At 39.2% G+C, this 19,653-nt stretch overlaps 1 protein-coding gene across 1 annotated transcript in view; it reads right to left on the bottom strand.

Annotated features, from left to right (window-relative positions):
- ANO6 (anoctamin 6) overlaps nucleotides 1-19,653 on the bottom strand; it is a 67,674-nt gene that overhangs the window by 9,308 nt on the left and 38,713 nt on the right. Inside the window, exons 5-14 of the mRNA XM_041411223.1 lie at nucleotides 14,195-14,260; nucleotides 12,332-12,610; nucleotides 11,855-11,968; nucleotides 9,924-10,039; nucleotides 9,385-9,519; nucleotides 8,022-8,127; nucleotides 6,741-6,801; nucleotides 3,452-3,597; nucleotides 1,932-2,009; nucleotides 237-462 (exon numbers count right to left, since the gene is read on the bottom strand). Coding sequence (XP_041267157.1) covers nucleotides 237-462; nucleotides 1,932-2,009; nucleotides 3,452-3,597; nucleotides 6,741-6,801; nucleotides 8,022-8,127; nucleotides 9,385-9,519; nucleotides 9,924-10,039; nucleotides 11,855-11,968; nucleotides 12,332-12,610; nucleotides 14,195-14,260 — 1,327 coding nt within the window. The remainder of the gene's footprint in view (nucleotides 1-236; nucleotides 463-1,931; nucleotides 2,010-3,451; nucleotides 3,598-6,740; nucleotides 6,802-8,021; nucleotides 8,128-9,384; nucleotides 9,520-9,923; nucleotides 10,040-11,854; nucleotides 11,969-12,331; nucleotides 12,611-14,194; nucleotides 14,261-19,653) is intronic.

Here is a 19,653-nt window from a genome sequence, read left to right on the forward strand (position 1 = left end):
CGATCTTTCAAGCTGCCTATATAAGGCTTTTTCAGGCAAAGAGCTGAATATCATATTTCTCTGATATTGAGCAAACCTATATTGGAAAATTTCTAGGTGGTATTGTGTGATTTTGTGGGAAAATTCTGAAAGATGTGGTACAGGTGTTACACCTACTATACATATAAATACTATAAAAGCTAATTTTTCTAGCTATTTTACCCCACATTTCCGTCTGAGGCAGAGCAGCGGCATACCAAAGTCAGTGATCAGGATTGCCACTTTTTCATAGATGATGTTGAGAATCATAATGACAACAAAGCTGATGAGGGAAGCGGTTATTGATGTGGCTGTCTGTGGAGTCAGGTACTTGCGGATCGCCTCCGTTCCACTGATGTGCTGTGACAGCTTCGCAGAGAACACCAGGAAAACAGAGAGCCTGTAGACAATGATTCCAACAACTGAAGCAATAATCAAAAGGATCTGCCAAGGGAATGCAGGAAAGATGTTCATGTTCAACCACTGGCGTTAGGAAAAAGTGAGTTCAAGGCACTTTTTATGATAGACAAAAGGAAAGCAATTTTGTGCCTGTCATTCCATTGCAAGAGGATGATCAAATAAGATACAAAGCAATAAATAGAGAATCCATAAAAGAAGCATTTTTTTCATGTAGCATAGTAAATCTGCAGGAAAGAAAAGAGATGGCCTGTTTTATGACTAATAACAAGGGTTTTTACTGATGTAAGCCAATATAACAAGAAATGTAATCAAATCTTGCACCTCGAGGCATGTGATGGGAGAAAACTCTTCATATTGGACAATTGGCAGGATGGCAAATGTACAATGCGAGTATGCATTGATTATGGAGGGGGCTGCACCTTCTCTTCCACATGATACTATTACGGACTACAGATCCCTCCAAGGAATAGAAAAAAATTAAGCCAAGTCACGTAGTCTGTAGGAGTTGCAATAATGATCCAGGCACCCCATCTTGCTTGCCGTCTCTTTCTGTGTCTCTTCCTGCTTCTATTTTTCGCTAGTTCTCTAGCTATTGTTCAGTTTAAGGTTCACAGACTGACTATATTTTTTCACTATCTCAGCAAACTGCCATGAACTACCTTTCCTGACCCTGCACACAGTAACTGTGCAGTAACACAAGTGACAAACCAAGAACACATCTCTTCCCTCCAACATGAAATCTGACATATTTAAATCCAACTGCACATCAGTATTCTTTCCTTTGTGTTTCAAATGTGCCAATGCTGAGGCTCTCCTGGGCTGCCAGACACCACTCTATCTCCTATCTGCATCCTATCACTGAGAATGGGGTCTTTTCCAGCTGCTATTTTGCTAAAGATGAGGAGCATGCTAAAACACAGAACTATTCAAGGCAATCTCCTCTGGGCCTGCTCATTGTGTTATATATTGTGTCATGGTTGACTGGACTGCTTTCAACGTTTAGTTTTAATTAAAGTAGCAGCTCTGGAAGATTAAAGAGTGCCCAGCTCTGCTCTGTTAAGTGAAACACAAAACCTGAAAGAGGTCATGGACTGTGAGATACAATGTGGAAGAACACAGCTGGAACAAATCAGACAGAAACTAGCAAGGAGGAGAGCATATAAACCAAAGTCTTCCCCTTACTGCCCCCCTAAAAGAAAAGGCACTTTTCTTAAAATAATGAGGGAAAAATCAATGGACCACCTTCACAAGCATAATTCACAAGCTACAGCTGCAGGATATTTTGATACTGTATGCTAATGATTATTGGGTGACTACAGCTACCTTCTCCATACATTGGGCCCATACCTTATGAGCTTGATTTATGCATGAGATGGAAATCCAGCATAAACCGGTTCCATTCTCATTTTTTGTTCAGTTCAGGAGGATCATTTTTTTAGACAGTTACTAGAAAAGTGAATTTATGAGGGGAAAGACTAGGAAAAGAACTTTACCCAGAAGAAGATGGCACTTGTACAGAAAGTCATCCGCACGCACTTCCCACATGCAGTGTATGGCACATGTTCTTCTTGCTGTAAAAGATTAGGAAACAGATCAAGGAAGCACACAATGTTTTTGTGTGTGTGTGTGGTCCAATTGGAATCTTTATTATACTGAGGGCAGAGAAAAAGGAAAAAAGTACCTTGTTTTGTTTCCTGGAAACTTAACATTTATTCATGATTTCAGAAGTCTTGCCTTATTACAGCTGTCTTTTTTTCTGCCCCTTCTATGACAAAAATGACTTCCATAGATGTAGAGGGTCTCAGCTCTTATTGACTTCAGCCATTACAAGGTGCACGTTCCTTTTGAATGGACCCATCCTTCTTGGCTGATCATCGTATCCAAGGTCATTATCTCTCAAACTTCAATGGCTAAACTTAGCAGGCACTAAAATTTTGGTCCTTGATCTCTGTGTTTCTCAATGTATTCCATACAAACAATGGGATGGCTTCCCCAAGGAAAATGACTACCTCAATGTGGTACTGTGAAAATTCACTGAGTCTTTAAAGAATCACTGAGGATCAAAATAAAATATTTTAGCATATTCTTCACTCTTTGAACTGTCTGAAAGGAACTTTCTAGCTATGACTTTATATATTCAAGGTGGCATAGGTTTATAAGCTTTTAAATTGGATGAGTTTTTTGATTGCATAAGATAGAAAAAAGATATATAGGATAATTTCAACTATGGCAGTTAATTTTGAAACTTTTCAAGTGCCCTCTAATAAACATTACTATAACATGGATAGAATGTGAAAGCAGTGCAAACGATTAGAAAAAAGACAGAGAATAATAATATTGACAGAAAATAATAAAAAGTGAAACTGAACTTGAGTAAACTCCCAAAGCTAAAGCTACTGAAATGTATAATAAAGAGAAATCTAAACTAAGATCCTCATAAATATGAATCCTCTGTCATTGAAATGTGGTTTATCCTTGTCTCTGAAAGTTTGTTGTTATTAATCATAATTTTATCCATATGCACTTAGCAACAATAGCTATTCATACGTGTTTCAAACAGAAACATCTTTGATTAAAAAACATTCCTGGCATAATATATAATAATGCAACATTTCCCTCTATTCACCTTTTTTTCCTGATGCATTCCTACGTAAAGATAGCAAATGCTCTGTGATCTTGGCCTCTGGCAGTAACAATTAATAATTTCTTGGGGATTTAATAAAGTAGACTTAGTCTTCTAAGCTGGGATGATGCCTACTTCTATTTATTTAAGACAGAGGAATCTCAGCAGCACAATGTCCTCAAACAGGCAACTACTTTAAAGTGCTTTCAGTTAGATTTCAATTCCCTCTCCCTGCATCTGTACTTCATCATGTCACTGTTTTCAGGCCAGCTTATCAATTTGAGGCACTGCTGATTTATAAAGCTCCAGTCCTGATTCACCATTTTCATAGTGTCTGCTCACAGCTTGCCTACAGCAGTAACCATCACCAGCTGTCAAAATATTCCTTACCTGTGTGATTTCATTCATCACTACGTGAGTGCAGCGAGCTTCGTATTCAGGGCGAACTTGCTCTTCTTGCTCCAAGTACTCAACTGTGTCCCATTCGTACTCCAGTTCAGCCTGCCGTCGCTTCCAAAACTCCAAAAAAAAGGTAACTATCCAAATGATAGACAAAATCAGCAATACCACGTGAGGACTGGATACTCTTCCCCGCTTTGGGCTATAACTCATGGCTCAGTATTCCATGCAGATTTTCACAGACATGGAATAAAACCTTTACTGGCTAATGCAACGGTGAAAACTGGATCTACTCCTATATGCAATTATGGTTTTGCATGTATATGTACTTTAATATGAGAAACCTGAGGTAAGTGGTGGTGTAACTACATGCTAAAGAATGTATTTATTTATCTATGTATTTTCCTTCTGACTAAGGCCAAAATATGAGCACTTTGGATTTTATATTACAGGCTGCTTTGAAAAAGTTTAACATGGGTTACTTAAGAAACTAAATTGTTTTGTTATGTGAAGACAAAGTTCTGGAAAGTGCAGACTTCTAGAAAAATTAAACTCAGTATGCGAAAAATTGTCACAGGGAAGAGCTCATGCTCATTCACTCTGCAATTTTTGTGTAGACAAGTTATCAATTTGCAGACTACAAAACCAATGTTTGTTCAGGTAAATCTGCTTAAATACAGCTGTCTTTCCTCCTCTGCCAGCATAAACCTAAAGAGACTGCAGCTCTTTCATATGGCATGGAGCTTAGAAACTCCCTGGGCTGGGCCAGCTGTTTCCCTGGACTGTGCTCCTGCAGCTGGAAGTGCTGAGGGATCAGGTACACAGATGCCTAGGCAGTAATGGTTAGACATGATTCCAGCCCAGCTCATTACCTTGTAAAGATATTACGCAGGCAGATCTGGCAGCAGGGGCAATGACAAACCCAGATGTGAAGGCTGGGAGGAGTTCAGGATGCTGGGTGTCAGTACCATGCTCCCTGGCACACACCTGGGTGCTTCTTTCTTGAAGAGGGTGCAGTCTTAGATTAAAATAGTGGTGTGGCTCTGCAGCACTGTTTCCAGGAGGAGTATCCAATCATTGGATACTCCTCCAATGCTGCACTTTCATTGCTTCATTGTCTGGGAGTAATTAACCCTACAATTGGGTTGTTTTTTTTTTTTACTAGTTTGGTCCCTCATTCTGAATGATGAAACCTCAGAGGCATGCAGTTACATGTCCAAACATTAAAGGTTACATCTAAAATCAGGTGTGGTTGAAAAATCCCAAACTGAAACATTTAAAACCAGGAAACACCATGGGCTGTACTGTGAGATGACCTTGGCATCTGCAAATGCAAAACTCCAGAAAACCCTGCTCCCCTGATTACCCAGGGCCTGCTTTCACAAGGACTTCTCCACCCCTTCATGCTTAGAAGCAGCAAGGACACTGCAAGCAGCAGACCAGAGGCTCTCATCTGTTTTCTCCTGCTGAACAAGGACATTAGTCTTCCATAAACTTTTAATTGCTGCCCAGCCCAAATCACAGGAATCTACAGGCTATACTGATTTGTTCCAGCTGCAAATTCAGCTGCTGCTGAAGAGCCCAGAAGTGCAGAGACTCCTTCTGTGATGACAGCCTCATGTGCTAACTGTGACAGAAGGGCACATTACAGAGGGACAACTCTCCCAGCCCCCTATCAGTCGTGTTGTGTCCTTTAGAGCAGGAAAGGAGCTCCTGCTGGATTTGCCATTTTCCTTTTATTTTGAAGCAAGATTATTTCAACAGTGGAAACGCATGACATTTCAGAATCAGGAGACCAAAGCCGTCATTTCATGTCATATTGAACGGCGTCCCCTTTTGTGTGTCCCCCAACACTGCCCTTCAGGCTGGCCCAGGTATTCTGCCTCTGAAGCTGTGTCACAAGGTCTGAGAAGAAGTGCCTCCACCAGAGAACATTTCTTGGCTTAACTGACCTAGCTCAGGGAGGGGATCCAGGGACGGCAGCAAGTGAAGTGGAAGCTGCCTCTTGTTCACAGCCTTTGCCAATCTAGTCTTACCAGCAAAGGGAGAATTGGCAGAGCATTAATGTATAAAAGGGCTAACTCCTGAGGCCAAAGTCCCTGGTGCTTTATAGTGCCTTAAGATTTTTGAGGGAATGCACACAAGAAAATATGCTCTTATTAGAAGTGTATTGATGATAATGATGCAATAATATATCTAAGAGGCTAGTATTAATTTTAATTGTTTTGGACAAGGAGGTCTAAAAAAGTAATAGAGCAACATGAAAATTACAGCTGGAATTACACCAGGACCATGGGTCATTTGGATTCAGTACAATTTTGGTTGAATTTCTGTAATATAATTCACCTCTTTATATAGTGGACTTGCAACAAGAATACTAATAGACCTTGCAGCCATCTCTATAACCATGAAGCTTAACTTGGTAATTATTGTTCCCAGAATCATTCTTCAAAACAGGAAGCACAATTTTAATTAAAAAAAAAAATTGCCAATAAATTAACACTTGACGTGATGGGAGAAGATTACATTAGTATGTTTTACAAAGAAAGCAAATTTTCCATTCTTGTCAGCCTACATATGAATTCAAAATATTACATGAGATACATTCTCTATAGCACCTGGTATGCAGACCTAATACGGAACTTACTTCCATAATTACTGGATAAAACACCGCAATAAAAGCCAACTAACAAACCTGCTAATAGGAATAAAATAAATTGTTTCTAGGAAAATAAACCTTGCCTAATCCCTTGAATATAGCACCAAGTGTTTTCACCTGTGGGAAACATTCTGGTTTCATATACATTTTCTCTGCTAAAAGATAAACCTAGTGCTTGTAACCTACTACACTTTCTAAAATCAGCTTCTTAAATAAAGACAGAGGGAACAAATTCCTGGGAAATATAACAAATTACTATTTTTCAATTGCATTGTGCAGTTACACAGCTGTTAGTAGCACAAGCATCTCTATAAGTCTTTGGGGAAAACCCCCAGCTCCTCTGACAGACATAAGCATGTGGCTGGCTCCTTCTGGATGAACATGTAGCAGTCTTAACCACCTCCCTCAGAATTTTCTTCAAGTCGTCAAAACAGAACAGATACTGAAGACTAATGTTTAAGACTACAATTTTTTGTTTGCTTATGATGAGTCCCTGTGAATGTGCTTGTTTCCAGTTAATTCCTAAGTGCTAACAAATGAAGTCTGCAAATTTATCCTTGGCTGATGCTGGAGGCTTGGCCAAAATTAGATAACAAACCACAGTTGTTGAAACTGACTTACCCCATATTCCCATGAATACTGCAAACACCAGTGTTCCATAGCTATCAAATATACAAAGTTTCTGGAAAAGTGGAAAAGAAAAAAAAGTCTTAAAATATAACCAACCATTTTTATTCTTCTACACCAACCCAGAACAGAACCTAGAAGCTACTTACTGAAAATGCTGATTTTCAGTTTTTATGTAGTTTCATAAACAACCCTTGTGGATAGAGTTCCCTCAATTTCTGTCCATGCACACTACTCTCCAGTAAATCAAGGAAATTAAATCCAAATTTCAGAATTAAAAATAAAAGGCATATATGCATTATGAGGGATAGTAAAATGGTGTCCTATCAAACGTCCCTCCATCTGTTTCTTACTAAGAGGAAAAACAGTGCTTCTGGTCTGGGAACTCAGGAGAGAATTACGGATTTTTAGTACAGCCACTAAGACCATGGGCACATCTGGTTCTCATAAGCAGGATAACAAATAATTTAGTTAGTAAAACCACACTCTGATGGAATACCTCTGTGGTCACTATCTCCCTTTTTTTTTTTTTTTCCATTATAGACTTTTCCCTGCAATCTTATTTCTTTTACCATGTAAGTGTATTGATGCAACACATTAAAGTCGGGCAAAATATTTTTGATGAATAGCTGAAAAATTGCAGTTTTGGGACTGAATCTACGGAGGGGAGTGATGAAAGGCTAACATTAGCTTACTGAGACAAGGTAATGGGGAAAGAAACTGAGGTTCCTTTTGACAGGAGTAAAGAGCAGACAACAGGACATGGCTGTGTGACAGCTTCTGTCATAGCCAACACCAGCCTCTCCTTGTACCCATCTTCTCCTTGGCAACATGGATCAAATTCAAGGCACAAATCCAGATAACTTCTTTATGCAGGCAGGAGGTAAAAATTAGAAATGTCAAAACAAGATTTAAATATTTCCTTAGAAAAATTGATTCAGAGTTACTGAATCAAGTTTTTAACTGAATCTTTCCTTCCCTCAAAAATAACAAGTACCCCCAAATGAAACCAATTTTCAATTGAAAGAACATTTTATTCTCCTATCAAATATTGGCAGTAAAAGACTAAATTTTTCATCTTAGAATCAAGTGGGAGCAATTAATGTTGTTGTTTTGACTTTTTGAAGTTGAGTCACTGTATCAAAAGGAACAACTATTTGCACATCTTTAGCAGTTCTGCAGGACACTAATGGAGGATGAACATTGTTTTATGTGTAGTACTGGAGAAAGTGCAACTAAAGTTCAAGTGTGTCTACAAGCTGTAAATGTAGTTACCTTGGATGATTCACAAGTGATGGTGAGGTTCCAGTAGGTACATGCCTGATCACACTGAGGGCACATTATGATATTACCTCCTATGTTGGGGTCACATACTTCTTGGCTAAAAACAAAACTAGTCAGTCACTCACCAGCACTAAATTCTTTAGTCCTTTTTCACCCATGAAGACAGTGCAATAATCTCAGGGAATTAAGGAATAATTTACCAGTGATCTGCACTCAAGAATTCCACCCCCATCCCTTCCCCTGGCAACATATCCCCATTTCCATTCATAGTCCTCGTCTCAAAAAATGGATGACACATGAGGAAAATAATTTCCATCCCTTTTACATGGTAGTAATTCTCAAAACTGCCCAGACTAAAAATAAAACAGCTCTTAAAAGATCTCACTGTCTTCAGTAGGAAACTCACAGTTGCATGCTCTCACATGCTGTTTGTAGCAAGTCTGAATGGAGAAGGAAGAGCAGCACTGCCTAGCAGAACAAGGGATAGCTGCAGACCTCAAAGGACTTCCTAGTTCCTATTGACTCCTAAACAGGATCAGACTGGAAATGGTGCAGAGGGGAGCTGCCACAAGGATTCATGGGTTTGCAGATCTGTCTCCTGAGAGATGGCAAAGGAGCTGCCATCCCACACTCTCTAACCCAGCATGGTGGAGGCTGGAAGGTAGCATAGTTACTTCCTACCTGTACATCAGGGGGGTAAACACCAGGGAGGCAGCTGAGCTGTGAGCATTCAAGGACTGTGGAATAGCCCTTCAGCAAGGAATGTGATGGACACCCTTCCAGGAAGGGGTATACAACTGGATGGCCTGTAGGTCCTTTGACACACTGCCATAATATTTTTTCCCCTGGGTCATTTGCCATGATTGAATTTTGTTGTGTTTTGATGAGAGAATCTGTGTTATGGTTATGCCTTGCCTTCCAAGGTATCCTAAGAAGCTGAAGGCCCCTCTGCTGTTGCTCTTCCTGTATTTTCCCAAATTAGAAGAAAGAAATTTTTAATGTCTTTGGGTATCTAGTTTAAGGATTGCCACAGTGAAAATAATTTCTTATGGCAATTTGTATTGACTTCTGATTGTCACTCTTTTCTTTGTGTTCCTACACTACGTATGGTGAACCTCATGCAAAATATAAATAAAATGATGAAATAAGAAATTCCTGGATGTCTATCACTGTAATGGTCCATGGATATCCATTATTTATCTAATATTTTTATGCCTTTGCCTTCAAATCCACCATAGCAGTTGTTCTCGGGCCCTTTATTTTGCTTTCTTCATTAAGCAGTGTCTTGCAAACCCTGTACTGTCCCCCTGTGATTAAAATTGTACATGATATTAAACCAGGCCTGATCAGGTACCTCCATGTGCAGTTGTCCTTTGTCAGGCATCCATACAGAAAACAGCCAACTCCTACAACTGCAGCCACAGTCAGCATATTTGTGTAAAAGCCCAGCCAAGCAAAGTAGATGCCAATTTTCTCTCCATAGTATTTCCTGTGGAGGAGAAAGGTGTGGGGTTTTTTTTTCTGAAACGCAAGTAAATTTGCATTCCTGTTTCAAATGGCTCTTAATTTCACACATTTTATGCCAACCCATATTGTCATAGTCCTCTGGTTTCAAGTTTGGGATTGCAGTAGTATTGCATGTTTTTGTGAAAGGATGGAAATGGAGGGGGAGAAATGAAAAACAGAAAAGATCATGGCTGCAAAGAAAAATTTTAAGTGGCTGCATTTTCATCATCATGAAACCAATTTCAAATTATGCTCCTGTGGACGAGCTGATCTGGATGTATGTATCTTCCCTCAGAACTAACCTGTGTCTCTTTGACTTCCCCAAACCAGACCTATTGTGTAGATTTCTCTTTCTCCCTGCATTAGTCCAGTTCCAGTTACACCAACCTGATGAAATCCAGGGGTTGCAGTTTGAAAATGTTTTTAGGATGAGCCCATTCTCTGTAGAGGAGATATCGTTCGCTTGGGCAGCTGGGATCAGTCGACAGGTGCCTAAAACTCGACTGCAAAACAGAATGAGCACAAGAAGACAGCACTAAAATCTAACCAGAGCAGCTCATCTCTCATCTCTACAGACCTTCTCTATGCCACAAAGCTAGAGTCTGGAGTAGCATTTAGACAGTCTTACTGCAAGCTAGGAAAAGGAGCAGCAGCTCTGGGAGCACACCAGGATTCAGGATAGAAGATTGTCAAAAAGGCACTGAATGCTAAAGTAAATGCTGTACATATGTGAGCTGAAAATAACAGGGACTCATCATGAACTCAATCTAAGCACATGTCAGCATCTTGGCACTTAGGAATAGAAAATAAAAAAGGATCCATTCTAATTAGAGAACAGGACTGAACTAAAATGGATTTTAAGTAGCTTTAACATGCTACACATGCTTTGCTTCAAAATAGTACTGTACTAGAAAACAGGCTGGAAAGACTGAGGGAAAAATCCAGGGCCTCTAATCTCTGCTTTAAATTTAAAAGAGAGTTCACGTGGAGATAATCTTTGCATTTCTTAGTAGGTTATAAAAAAAGCTATTTCAATAAAACCTGTTTTGTTTGAGACATTTTCCATTCTATACCTGAGATGCAAAAACATGAGTAATGTTCGTAGAAATCTATCTGCTACTTTTCATTTTCAGCATAGCTGTTATGTATAATTTAAACTGTATAAAAAGACAGTCATTAATTACTAGTCATAAATACTGAGTCCAAGTTCCCCATGCCACGATAGAAATATCCTGCAAGGCAGGTTTCAAATCTTTAAAAGGAAACTTTAAAAATGGCTAGTCACAAATTATACGAATTCTATTCTGTAAATCTTTGATTACTTACAAGAAACATGGTTTGTCTTGATTCTGCCTTAAAAATTTCTTTGAAAACCTTGGAGGCCTCCTAAATATTTTAAGCCAAGTCCATGCAGCTGAAGCAGTTATCATTCCTGACCTCCCATGTTCTCAATGTCTCCTTGACAGAACACACCTTGGACACAGAATGGTGGCTCTGAGGGGGACAAGTTGGGATGTTGCAGTTATGCAATAGATAGAATACAGAAAATCAGCCCTCAGTCTTTGCTTACTTTGCATTCACAGCCTCACATGGAGCTTTTTCTTTGCCAAATATTCTGAAATCTGATTTTTTTCTCCACAATTTCTTTTGGTGCTATTGCTAGCCCCGGTATACAAAATAATTTTCAGTATAACTTTCTTATTCAAATGATATAATTTAAAAAGCTTCAGAAGTGTAGCTGCAAAAGCTGGATTTGTTATTATTGCAAGGTGAACTTGAAACCAATAAAGGTTTTTTCTGCAAGATTCTGACACCTGTGAGGCATTGGACTGGCTGGGCAGAGTCTTCCTATAGAAACCTGAGTCTCATGCAATGTTTGGGAACAAAGGGACTGTTTCTCAATGTGCAAGACTTTCACACATCCTAAAATGAGATTTGTAGTCTACATCTTTATCAACAATTTTACAGGAATTTTAATATTGGAAAATAGCATACTAACGAAACATTGACTTAGGACTGTTAATGCAGTGTGTCATGGGAACTATCTATCAGTCCAGGTGCTTTACAGAAATACAAATCTAAGAACTCTCAAGTGATATATATTGTTTTTCCTTTATAGAAATACGCTTTTAACCAACAGTGCTTTGGAAGAAAATCTCTTTAGCAAAACCACATCATATTCTTAGATATAATACCAGTCCAGGAATAAGGCAATGAATAGTGCTTCTATCCTTTGATATACCTAGAGGATATATATATCTAGATATAGTTCAGACCTCTATTTCAAAGTGTATTTTAGTTACAAGCACCAGACTTACATCATGAAGGGGAAATGCTGCTTTGTAGATTCCAGTGTCCAGTAACTTGTTAATGCCAAATTTTTTCACATTATTTTTTGTTGCATATTCCACACGGGACAGGATAAAATGAACCTGAAATTAAAAAAAAAAAAATTTTGTGTCCTTGCAACCTGAAAGAAATCATATACAGCTATACCTGTCTCAGCATATAATCAAGTTAAGAAAGAGCAATCAGTGTAGACAAAATTAATTGCACAGGGTGTACAAACCTTCAAATCCCTCCATTAAATTCAGGTGGAAAAGAAGTAGGATAAATGTAAGTAAATTTTTCCTTCTGGATTGCCCCGGCTATTTCATAAATCACACAGGACTGTTGCATCCCAAACATTTTTAATTTTTTTAGGATGTTCTACTGAAAGTAATTACATTGATTTGATAAAAGGAATAGTTTCTTTTTATGCTAGAAATAATGCTAGAAATACTCCATCGACTTACAATTCGGCTTCTAGTTGCAGGATTGAAAAATGTGTCTTTGTCTTGGATGTAGAAGTTGGACAAATGTTCCTTTTGAAAAGGGGCAGTGAAAAACTCTTGCTCAGGTTTGATGATATTTTCGTCCACCCTGAAGAGTCTACTGAACCAGTTGAAGGCTGACTTTCGGGTTTTCATGTCATTCTGTTGCAGGGGCAATTTGATGTGCATTACCTCGGCGTACGTGCACAGCACTTCCCAAGGTGCATGCACTTTCACAAAAATAAGCTTCTCATCCAAAACCTGAGATGAAAGAATATTGAAAATAACTATGTAAGCATTTTCATTTTTACAATTCTTGAACTATCTAGAATTTTCTTTCTCTTTACAGCTCATAGATGACCTACTCTAAGTTGCATTCATTGTCCATCCCAGCAAATATATCATTGGCTTCTGTAAAAGCGCTGACATGAGGAAACATTCAGGCAGATGAAGGCATATAAAGATATATAAAAAAAGACAGTTAAATCTTCCCTTAATGCTTAATGTTTACATCTCTGCAAAGTATTTTACAAAGCAATTTAAGTGTAACACTTTGCCCATACAGGGTCATTAGGACTCTGTTTGCTTGTAGTTTGACAGGGCAGGCATGGCTCTGGAGCTGCCAGCAACTCCCCAGCAGCTGAGTTACAACCCAGTGTGATGGGAGCAGGCTAGGCACTCATGGGAGCTCCTGGGCAACAAGAATTCCAAGCTTCCTAGAGAGAATGGGGAAAGGGAAATTAGATGAAACTGCTGAAATAGACAGCACGGGGCATGTTTGCTCCCAGTGGAAATCCCAAACCCACAGCAGCAGTGTGCAGTGGGAACCCTGACAGCCACTCCTGCCTCCTGTCTACACATGGCCTGTAGACCTACTGCTGCTCTGCATTAGTGAGTGTCAGCCACATGACATTTCCTTATGTAGCTCATTGGCTCAGGAGCACTGATCTGATATCTGATCCAGCCTGGGGAAATGTCCAGTTTCAAATGTTTTTCAGTCATAATCACAGCAGAACTATTGAAGACTGCAATTTGTAAGTATAACACCAGGTCTGCAGCAGCCTTCCAGACAGCAAGCATTTACTTTCTTGTGAATGTGAAGAACCAGACTGCATTCGTGGACACGCAGCTGGAGTCCTCACTGCAGACAAATAAATTCTGTGATGCCATAGATTCTAATTTGGGAGGAAGGGGCAAAGCGACTATTTCTGAAGCTCACTATAGACTGCCAGACAACAGCAAAGTTAGACTGGAAGTGATTGTCCTGGAGAGGGAGACCCAGATGGAACACTGCGGCCCTGCAGGGCAGGAAGAAAGAGAAGGCATTTGGAGGGGCTCTAACCTTCCCTGCCAGAGCCAGCAGCCCTGCAGCTGGTGTGCATTTCCACAGTGCTCTTGAACAGCCTGCAGGTGACATCGCAGCCTTTTGAGAAGCAGGGTCACGCGCAGGAGCCCTGCGCTGCTCTCCTGGCAGGGCCATTCTGCCCCAGACACACACCAACCTCCCACCTGTACTGCACAGCCAGAGTATAGCAAGTACCCCTCTGCAGGGTACAGACAGTCGTTTTTATCTTCCAAGCTCTGAGCAAACATGACCTATCTAATCTCCCAGCTTCATGATGTAATCTTCCAGCTTCCCTTTTTTTATTTTGCAGAGGAAGGAGCAGACATAAGTTTAAAAAGATTTTGCATCAGATCTCAAAGACACTGCTAATGGAAGAAAGGTGGGCCTTTTTTTCTTGAGAGGAGAGAAATCTTACAGTGAATTAATATATCCAGTTTCCTTAATCCCACCGGGGCAGCTCTGCTCTCAGAACAGCCATTCACACAGAGAATAGCACTCACCGACCTCGTTGCTTCTAGTTGCAAGCCATTGTTTATCAGGTTTGATTCATATACTTGTCTCTTCCTCTGTTAAAAGATATTGAACACTGTAAAACATCTGTTCCAAGTTTCACAAAAATGTATGCATAGAAAAATGGAATTGCTTCCAAAACCATCACTATGTTATCTCTATAACACTTGATAGCTACTGTGGTGATATGTACAGTCCTACCTACTAATTAATCTGGATCAGTTTTTTTGTCTGATATGGAATATTGCCCTCAAATGCAATTGTGGAGAATTTATCCTCTCAGTTTCTGGTACATTAGGTGTAAGAGGTGTAAGAGGTGTAAGAGGTGTAAGTGTGACTCAGATTTTTAAAGTTTGTAAATCTACTCCTGAAATTTTGATCTCTTTCAACTTTAGTCACTAAGTGAATTACATTAATCTTCCTTTAGAAAGTGTTCATCTCAAATGCTTTCCACTCCACTTTCCTTCCAGAAACCTGTAACTTTATGCTTCTTTCACAGTAATCATATGAGTTCACTCAGTGGTTCAAACTGTAGTATCCCAGTATATTTTAGTCCATGGGCTACATTCCCAAAGGAAAAAGCTGAGAGCTGTAGCACTTGTAGAGTCAGTGGTGCTATTCCAGGAACATTTAATGTCCTCAGAAGGACACAACAAGTTTTTCTCAGTAAAAATCAAATTTGTGGATCATTCAAATTTCATAGTTACCAGCACTTGGCAGATAGTGAGTTACAAAAAACCTGAAATGTCTTTCCAATCTTGAATCTGCTTCTCCATGCAGATGACCTCCTCCCAAGAAACACAGAAACATCCCCTTTCCCCTCAAATACAAAATGTACAACTCCATAAGGGATTTACAAGAAATTTTGAAACTCCATGTGAAGCAATCAAATTTAAAGGCTATCTGCACCAACTTGGTAGTTTCTCAATGATTTATTTGTTTATGTGAGTCAAGGGTAGCCAGCTCTCCCTGAACTACAGACTGCTTGTCAAAATACCAGCCTGGGTAATGGGGGGCACCTGTAGGCAGCTGGGGCTGGGAGCTCCTAAGTGAGCAGTTTGCTGGAAGAACATTAATTTAATGCACTGGGGACTGAGAGCTTTACTCCTGTACCAGGTTAGGCTAGGGCTGCAGTGAGGTTCTCAGAGTGACGTGGGCATACTACTTTCTTACTCCCCCATTCCTGTCATGCCACTGGCCAATTTCTTTGTTGATTAATATGTACTCAAAGGAACTGGCATCTCCCACTACAGGAACTTTAGAAGGACTCAGTGCTTTTTGTCACGTGGTTCTCCATAGCAATTCTAGCTGCCTTAAGATCTGTGCACAGGATCCAGACCTGTTGCTACTGTGCACGACCAGAGTCAATGAATGACCCTCTAGATAAAATCTTGGGAAACTGGATAGGTGCATAGAAAGCAGTCCTCAAGGCTCACCCACTCTAGGGGCAAAAAGATGAATCAGCAAATGGTAAAAATGGTAAAAATCTTCATAAGTTCCACAGGAACAGGTCAGTTGTATATCCAAATAAGTTTCATACAGTTCTTGAATATTTTAAGATGGTTATAAGTCCCCAAACAAGAAAATGCTATTTTTCCAAAACTTTATCAAGTCTTGAAATGAATAATTATAGAACTGAATGACAATATGAACAGCCCACCCCATTTATAGCTTGTTATTTCCCAGCTGAGCAGCTGCATGTAGAAATGATCTCAATGGACTAATCTCATATTTTGTGAAAAAGTATTTTTCTTATCTGTTTTGGGTGTTCTACCTTTTTATTCCACTGAATATCACCTTCTACTCAAGCTAGGCACAAGAAGAGCCAAATATTTCAGTCTGTTTTTTTAGGTTTTTTTTTTTTTTTCCCTCATCGATACTTATCACCCTTCTCCTTATTCCTTGCTTTTTTCAGGACAAAACCACGACCCTAGACTTTGATAGCACTCTCCATAGAGGGATCTCTCCATTCTCAGTAATTCACTTGGCTATTGGAGACAGTATAATGCTGTTTATATTTTTTCCTTGTATATATGTGTGTGTGTGTGTAATATAGACATTTATGATGTGTACATCTAATTATCTTTTTTGTACTGACAGCTCAAAATTATAATCACAAATGTGAATGAGTGTTTTTCTTGCAGTAATATATTTTCTTGCATTTTCAAGATATTCACTATTTATTTCATAGATAATAATGTTCTCCAGTCTCCTTTAAAGCTAAATGTTTTCAGCCACCTTGGCTTCTAAGAAAACTATGTAATGATTTCCTCTGCAATTTTTGTTTTATGAAAACTCAACCCTCTTACCAGTTTATGAGTATATTAGTACACAACACACAGGAGTTTGTCACTCTAGTAGTAACTCTTCTGCCCTTTCATCCCACCTCTTTGCTTCTTCCATATTCACGTGGTTGTTTCTAAAGTGAATACTACTCAATCATGAAAGTATTTCAACCCAAGTTCTGCTTTGTTCCAGTAAATAAAACAGGCAGGGGGCTAAATACCTGTTTGATTTTCTCTATAAATAGCATAAAAATAGATGCAGAGCAATTCTCATTTGTAGAAGTCTAATACTATTTTTAAAAAACTTTTAATCAGATTCCTTTAATAATTGATTATGGAAAGGAGTTCCCAAAATTAATTTTGCCCTCAAAATCTTAGATGAATGTTGACAATATTAAGGTTTCTAATAATGCATAAATTCAAATAGTGAGAAATAAAGCCTCTGGGAGGCTTTGCTAATTAGGGGCTTTGCTTTTTTATATAAATGATTGAATTATGTGTATAGTGATCTATGGAGGAGCTAGACTTTTACCCAGAGGAGTCTATAGTGGTTTTGCATTGACTGGGGAATACAGTATATAGATATAACAGTTTATTAGGCTGGAAGGTGGAGACCATCCAAAGTTTATTTTAGTATCTGGCATTTTGCTCAGCTACCTGCAAGGCTAAGTTGCAGTAATACAGCAATCATGGTAATGCTGCTGATCTAAATCTGACATAGGTTTTGATGATTGAAGGGCTAGTCAATAGACTAAGACACCTAGCATGCATAATCATACACAGTCTTAAGAAAATGAAAGCAGAAAGTAAGTAAATGCCAAGTATTACAGGCATGTGGAAGGATCAGCTTTTGAGAGCTGCTTTTTCACCACGCTGCTTTCAATTTCTGGTGATTGTCTTGCCAAGTTGAGGAGATTAACAAGATTGTGGGTCTGGAAATTGGTAGCAGACCAGTAGCACTTTTCCCCTGTCTGTTGTAAATGGTAGGGAAGATTTGCTTTGATTACAGTGACAGAAGAACGCCAACTTATATCTTCACTAAGTTTCTTTTGTGCAAAAAGTTCCCTACCACAACATCCATGTGGGTTCAGGGTAAAAATCCTAACTAAAAAAGAGAGCTTGAATAGCCTCCTCTGCCTTAACTGACAGGCAACAGATAAATCATAGTCAATAAGAGAAAGTACATGGGGCCCAAAGCCTCCCCTATGGAAAACAGCTGAAGGAAGTGAAGTGGATCATTGTAACAATATTAGCTGCCTCACAGTTTCTTTGATGGTGTTTGGAAACTTTCCTCAAAGTCCCTGCTGTCAGCATCAGAAAACTAATTGATTGAGAAGCTCTGCTCTGTAAGCTTATTTCCCTTGCATTTGAAGACAATCATAAAAATGAGAAGCAGAACATGCTATAGAGAATAAGCCCCAAAAATGCAAACCCAAACAACTCCAAATACATATTTTCTGATATACCCTTTGATTTTAAGCCAGCTTCATGGTTTTTTGCAACCTGATCCGTGACCACACAGAACTGGTAATACTGCAGTCTAGCCCTGCCCTCAACAACAGCTTCCAGTCACCCTGTTTGGAAAGATCCAGTTTTGACCTATGTAGCAACTGCAGAGTAACTCCCTCCTTCTATCTGTCTTCATATTCTTCTGTCATCCTTCCTTCCAAAGTAGTAAAATTTGGGTCTGTGGTTGCCTCAGGAACAGAGGTTTTATTTCAGTGAGTTTCTGTTTCAAAACCAAACCATTCAGCTGAGATGAAGGCAGGTGTGACCGTCCTCCTCCCAGTACCAAAGGTCCCTTCCATACTTATCAGACTTCCTGAGTAGGTTGGCTGAGCACACCACAGGCATGAGCCTGTCATTCTCTACTGCCTCAAATCACTGCATAAAATGGCACAGAGATACCCTTTTACCTGTAAACCCAAGTGCTGCTCTCTCACTGCAGGTATGACACATGCTAAGCTGTGGGAAAAGTATAATTCTTGTTTGAAAAGTTACCCAAGCTTATTTTTGTTCACATTTTTTTTTTCTTTTTGTGGTTTTATTGTTGTTGGTTATCTGAACTAGACAACTACAGAGGCAGGAACTGTTCATCATTTGCTTATGGAAACAAAATTCTCCAGCTCTACTTAAGTTCTCTGTACTTAAAAAAACCCAATGAGATATGTGTAATACTCTCCATGAGTGATAGTTTCATACAATTTGGAAAAAAAAAAAATCATCTATTTCTGAGAAGCACAGATTCCTCCATGGCTGGAAATGAAGGTTTTGCCCACATTCCAATTTAAATTATTGACAGCCTTTCTGTTTATTTCTGTTGGGGGGAAATAGATGGACTAAAATGACATTTTGCATTGATTTATCTTGAATTCACCTTTCTGGCCCTGATCCTTTGACTTTCAACAGTGAGCTCCTTGAGGACCTCAATAAATGAAACTGGTATTTGGGAGCATTCCCGAAGAGACTGGCTGTATTTAAATTCTATTCTGATGGTAAGCTATCCTGACAAATGGGGTACATAAATTGTGGATTTAAAAGATACGCTTTGAGCAAGAATTTCAATTGCTTGCAAGGTACAGTTTCTGGAATCTTCTCCTGGCAGTCTCATTTCTGCTAGTGCTTGCAAAATTAATTGTATACCAACTCTAAAAGTTTGGAATTTGAACTGAGTTGCATATTTGAAACTTACCTACTAGCTTTTGGATCTATAAATTATGTTAGACACTTCCCTGAGGTTGTCATTTCATTAGTTTGACTTTGCCTACCCTAAACCAGATTTCAGAAACAGATGAAAATAAGAGAAACCCTGTGGATCTCCAAGGGCTTCAGAATCACATATTTTTGTCCCTTCTATCAAATCATACCCATGTTTTATTTCCTGCTGTCCTCTGAGCTATTTTCCCAAGAATATTGCTTACTACTATAAACTAATGCTGAACCATTCCATTACATTTACCCAATTATTCAGAAAAAGAGCAGAAAGCCATTCAAATCCAATATGACTCCCAGGATCTGAGTCTTCTCTTGCTGAAGAAGGACACATGGATCTGTGCCCTGTTTCTCTGAATTTGGTCAATTGGATGCCTAGGTTGTGGTCTGATTTTCAAATCCTTCTGTCTAAATTCAGTAAGAATCTGGGGACTCCTCCACATTCATAATGT

This window comes from Onychostruthus taczanowskii, unplaced genomic scaffold (assembly GCF_017590055.1).
Source record: "Onychostruthus taczanowskii isolate IOZ18803 unplaced genomic scaffold, ASM1759005v1 scaffold35, whole genome shotgun sequence".
NCBI classification, from domain to species: Eukaryota; Metazoa; Chordata; class Aves; order Passeriformes; family Passeridae; genus Onychostruthus; species Onychostruthus taczanowskii.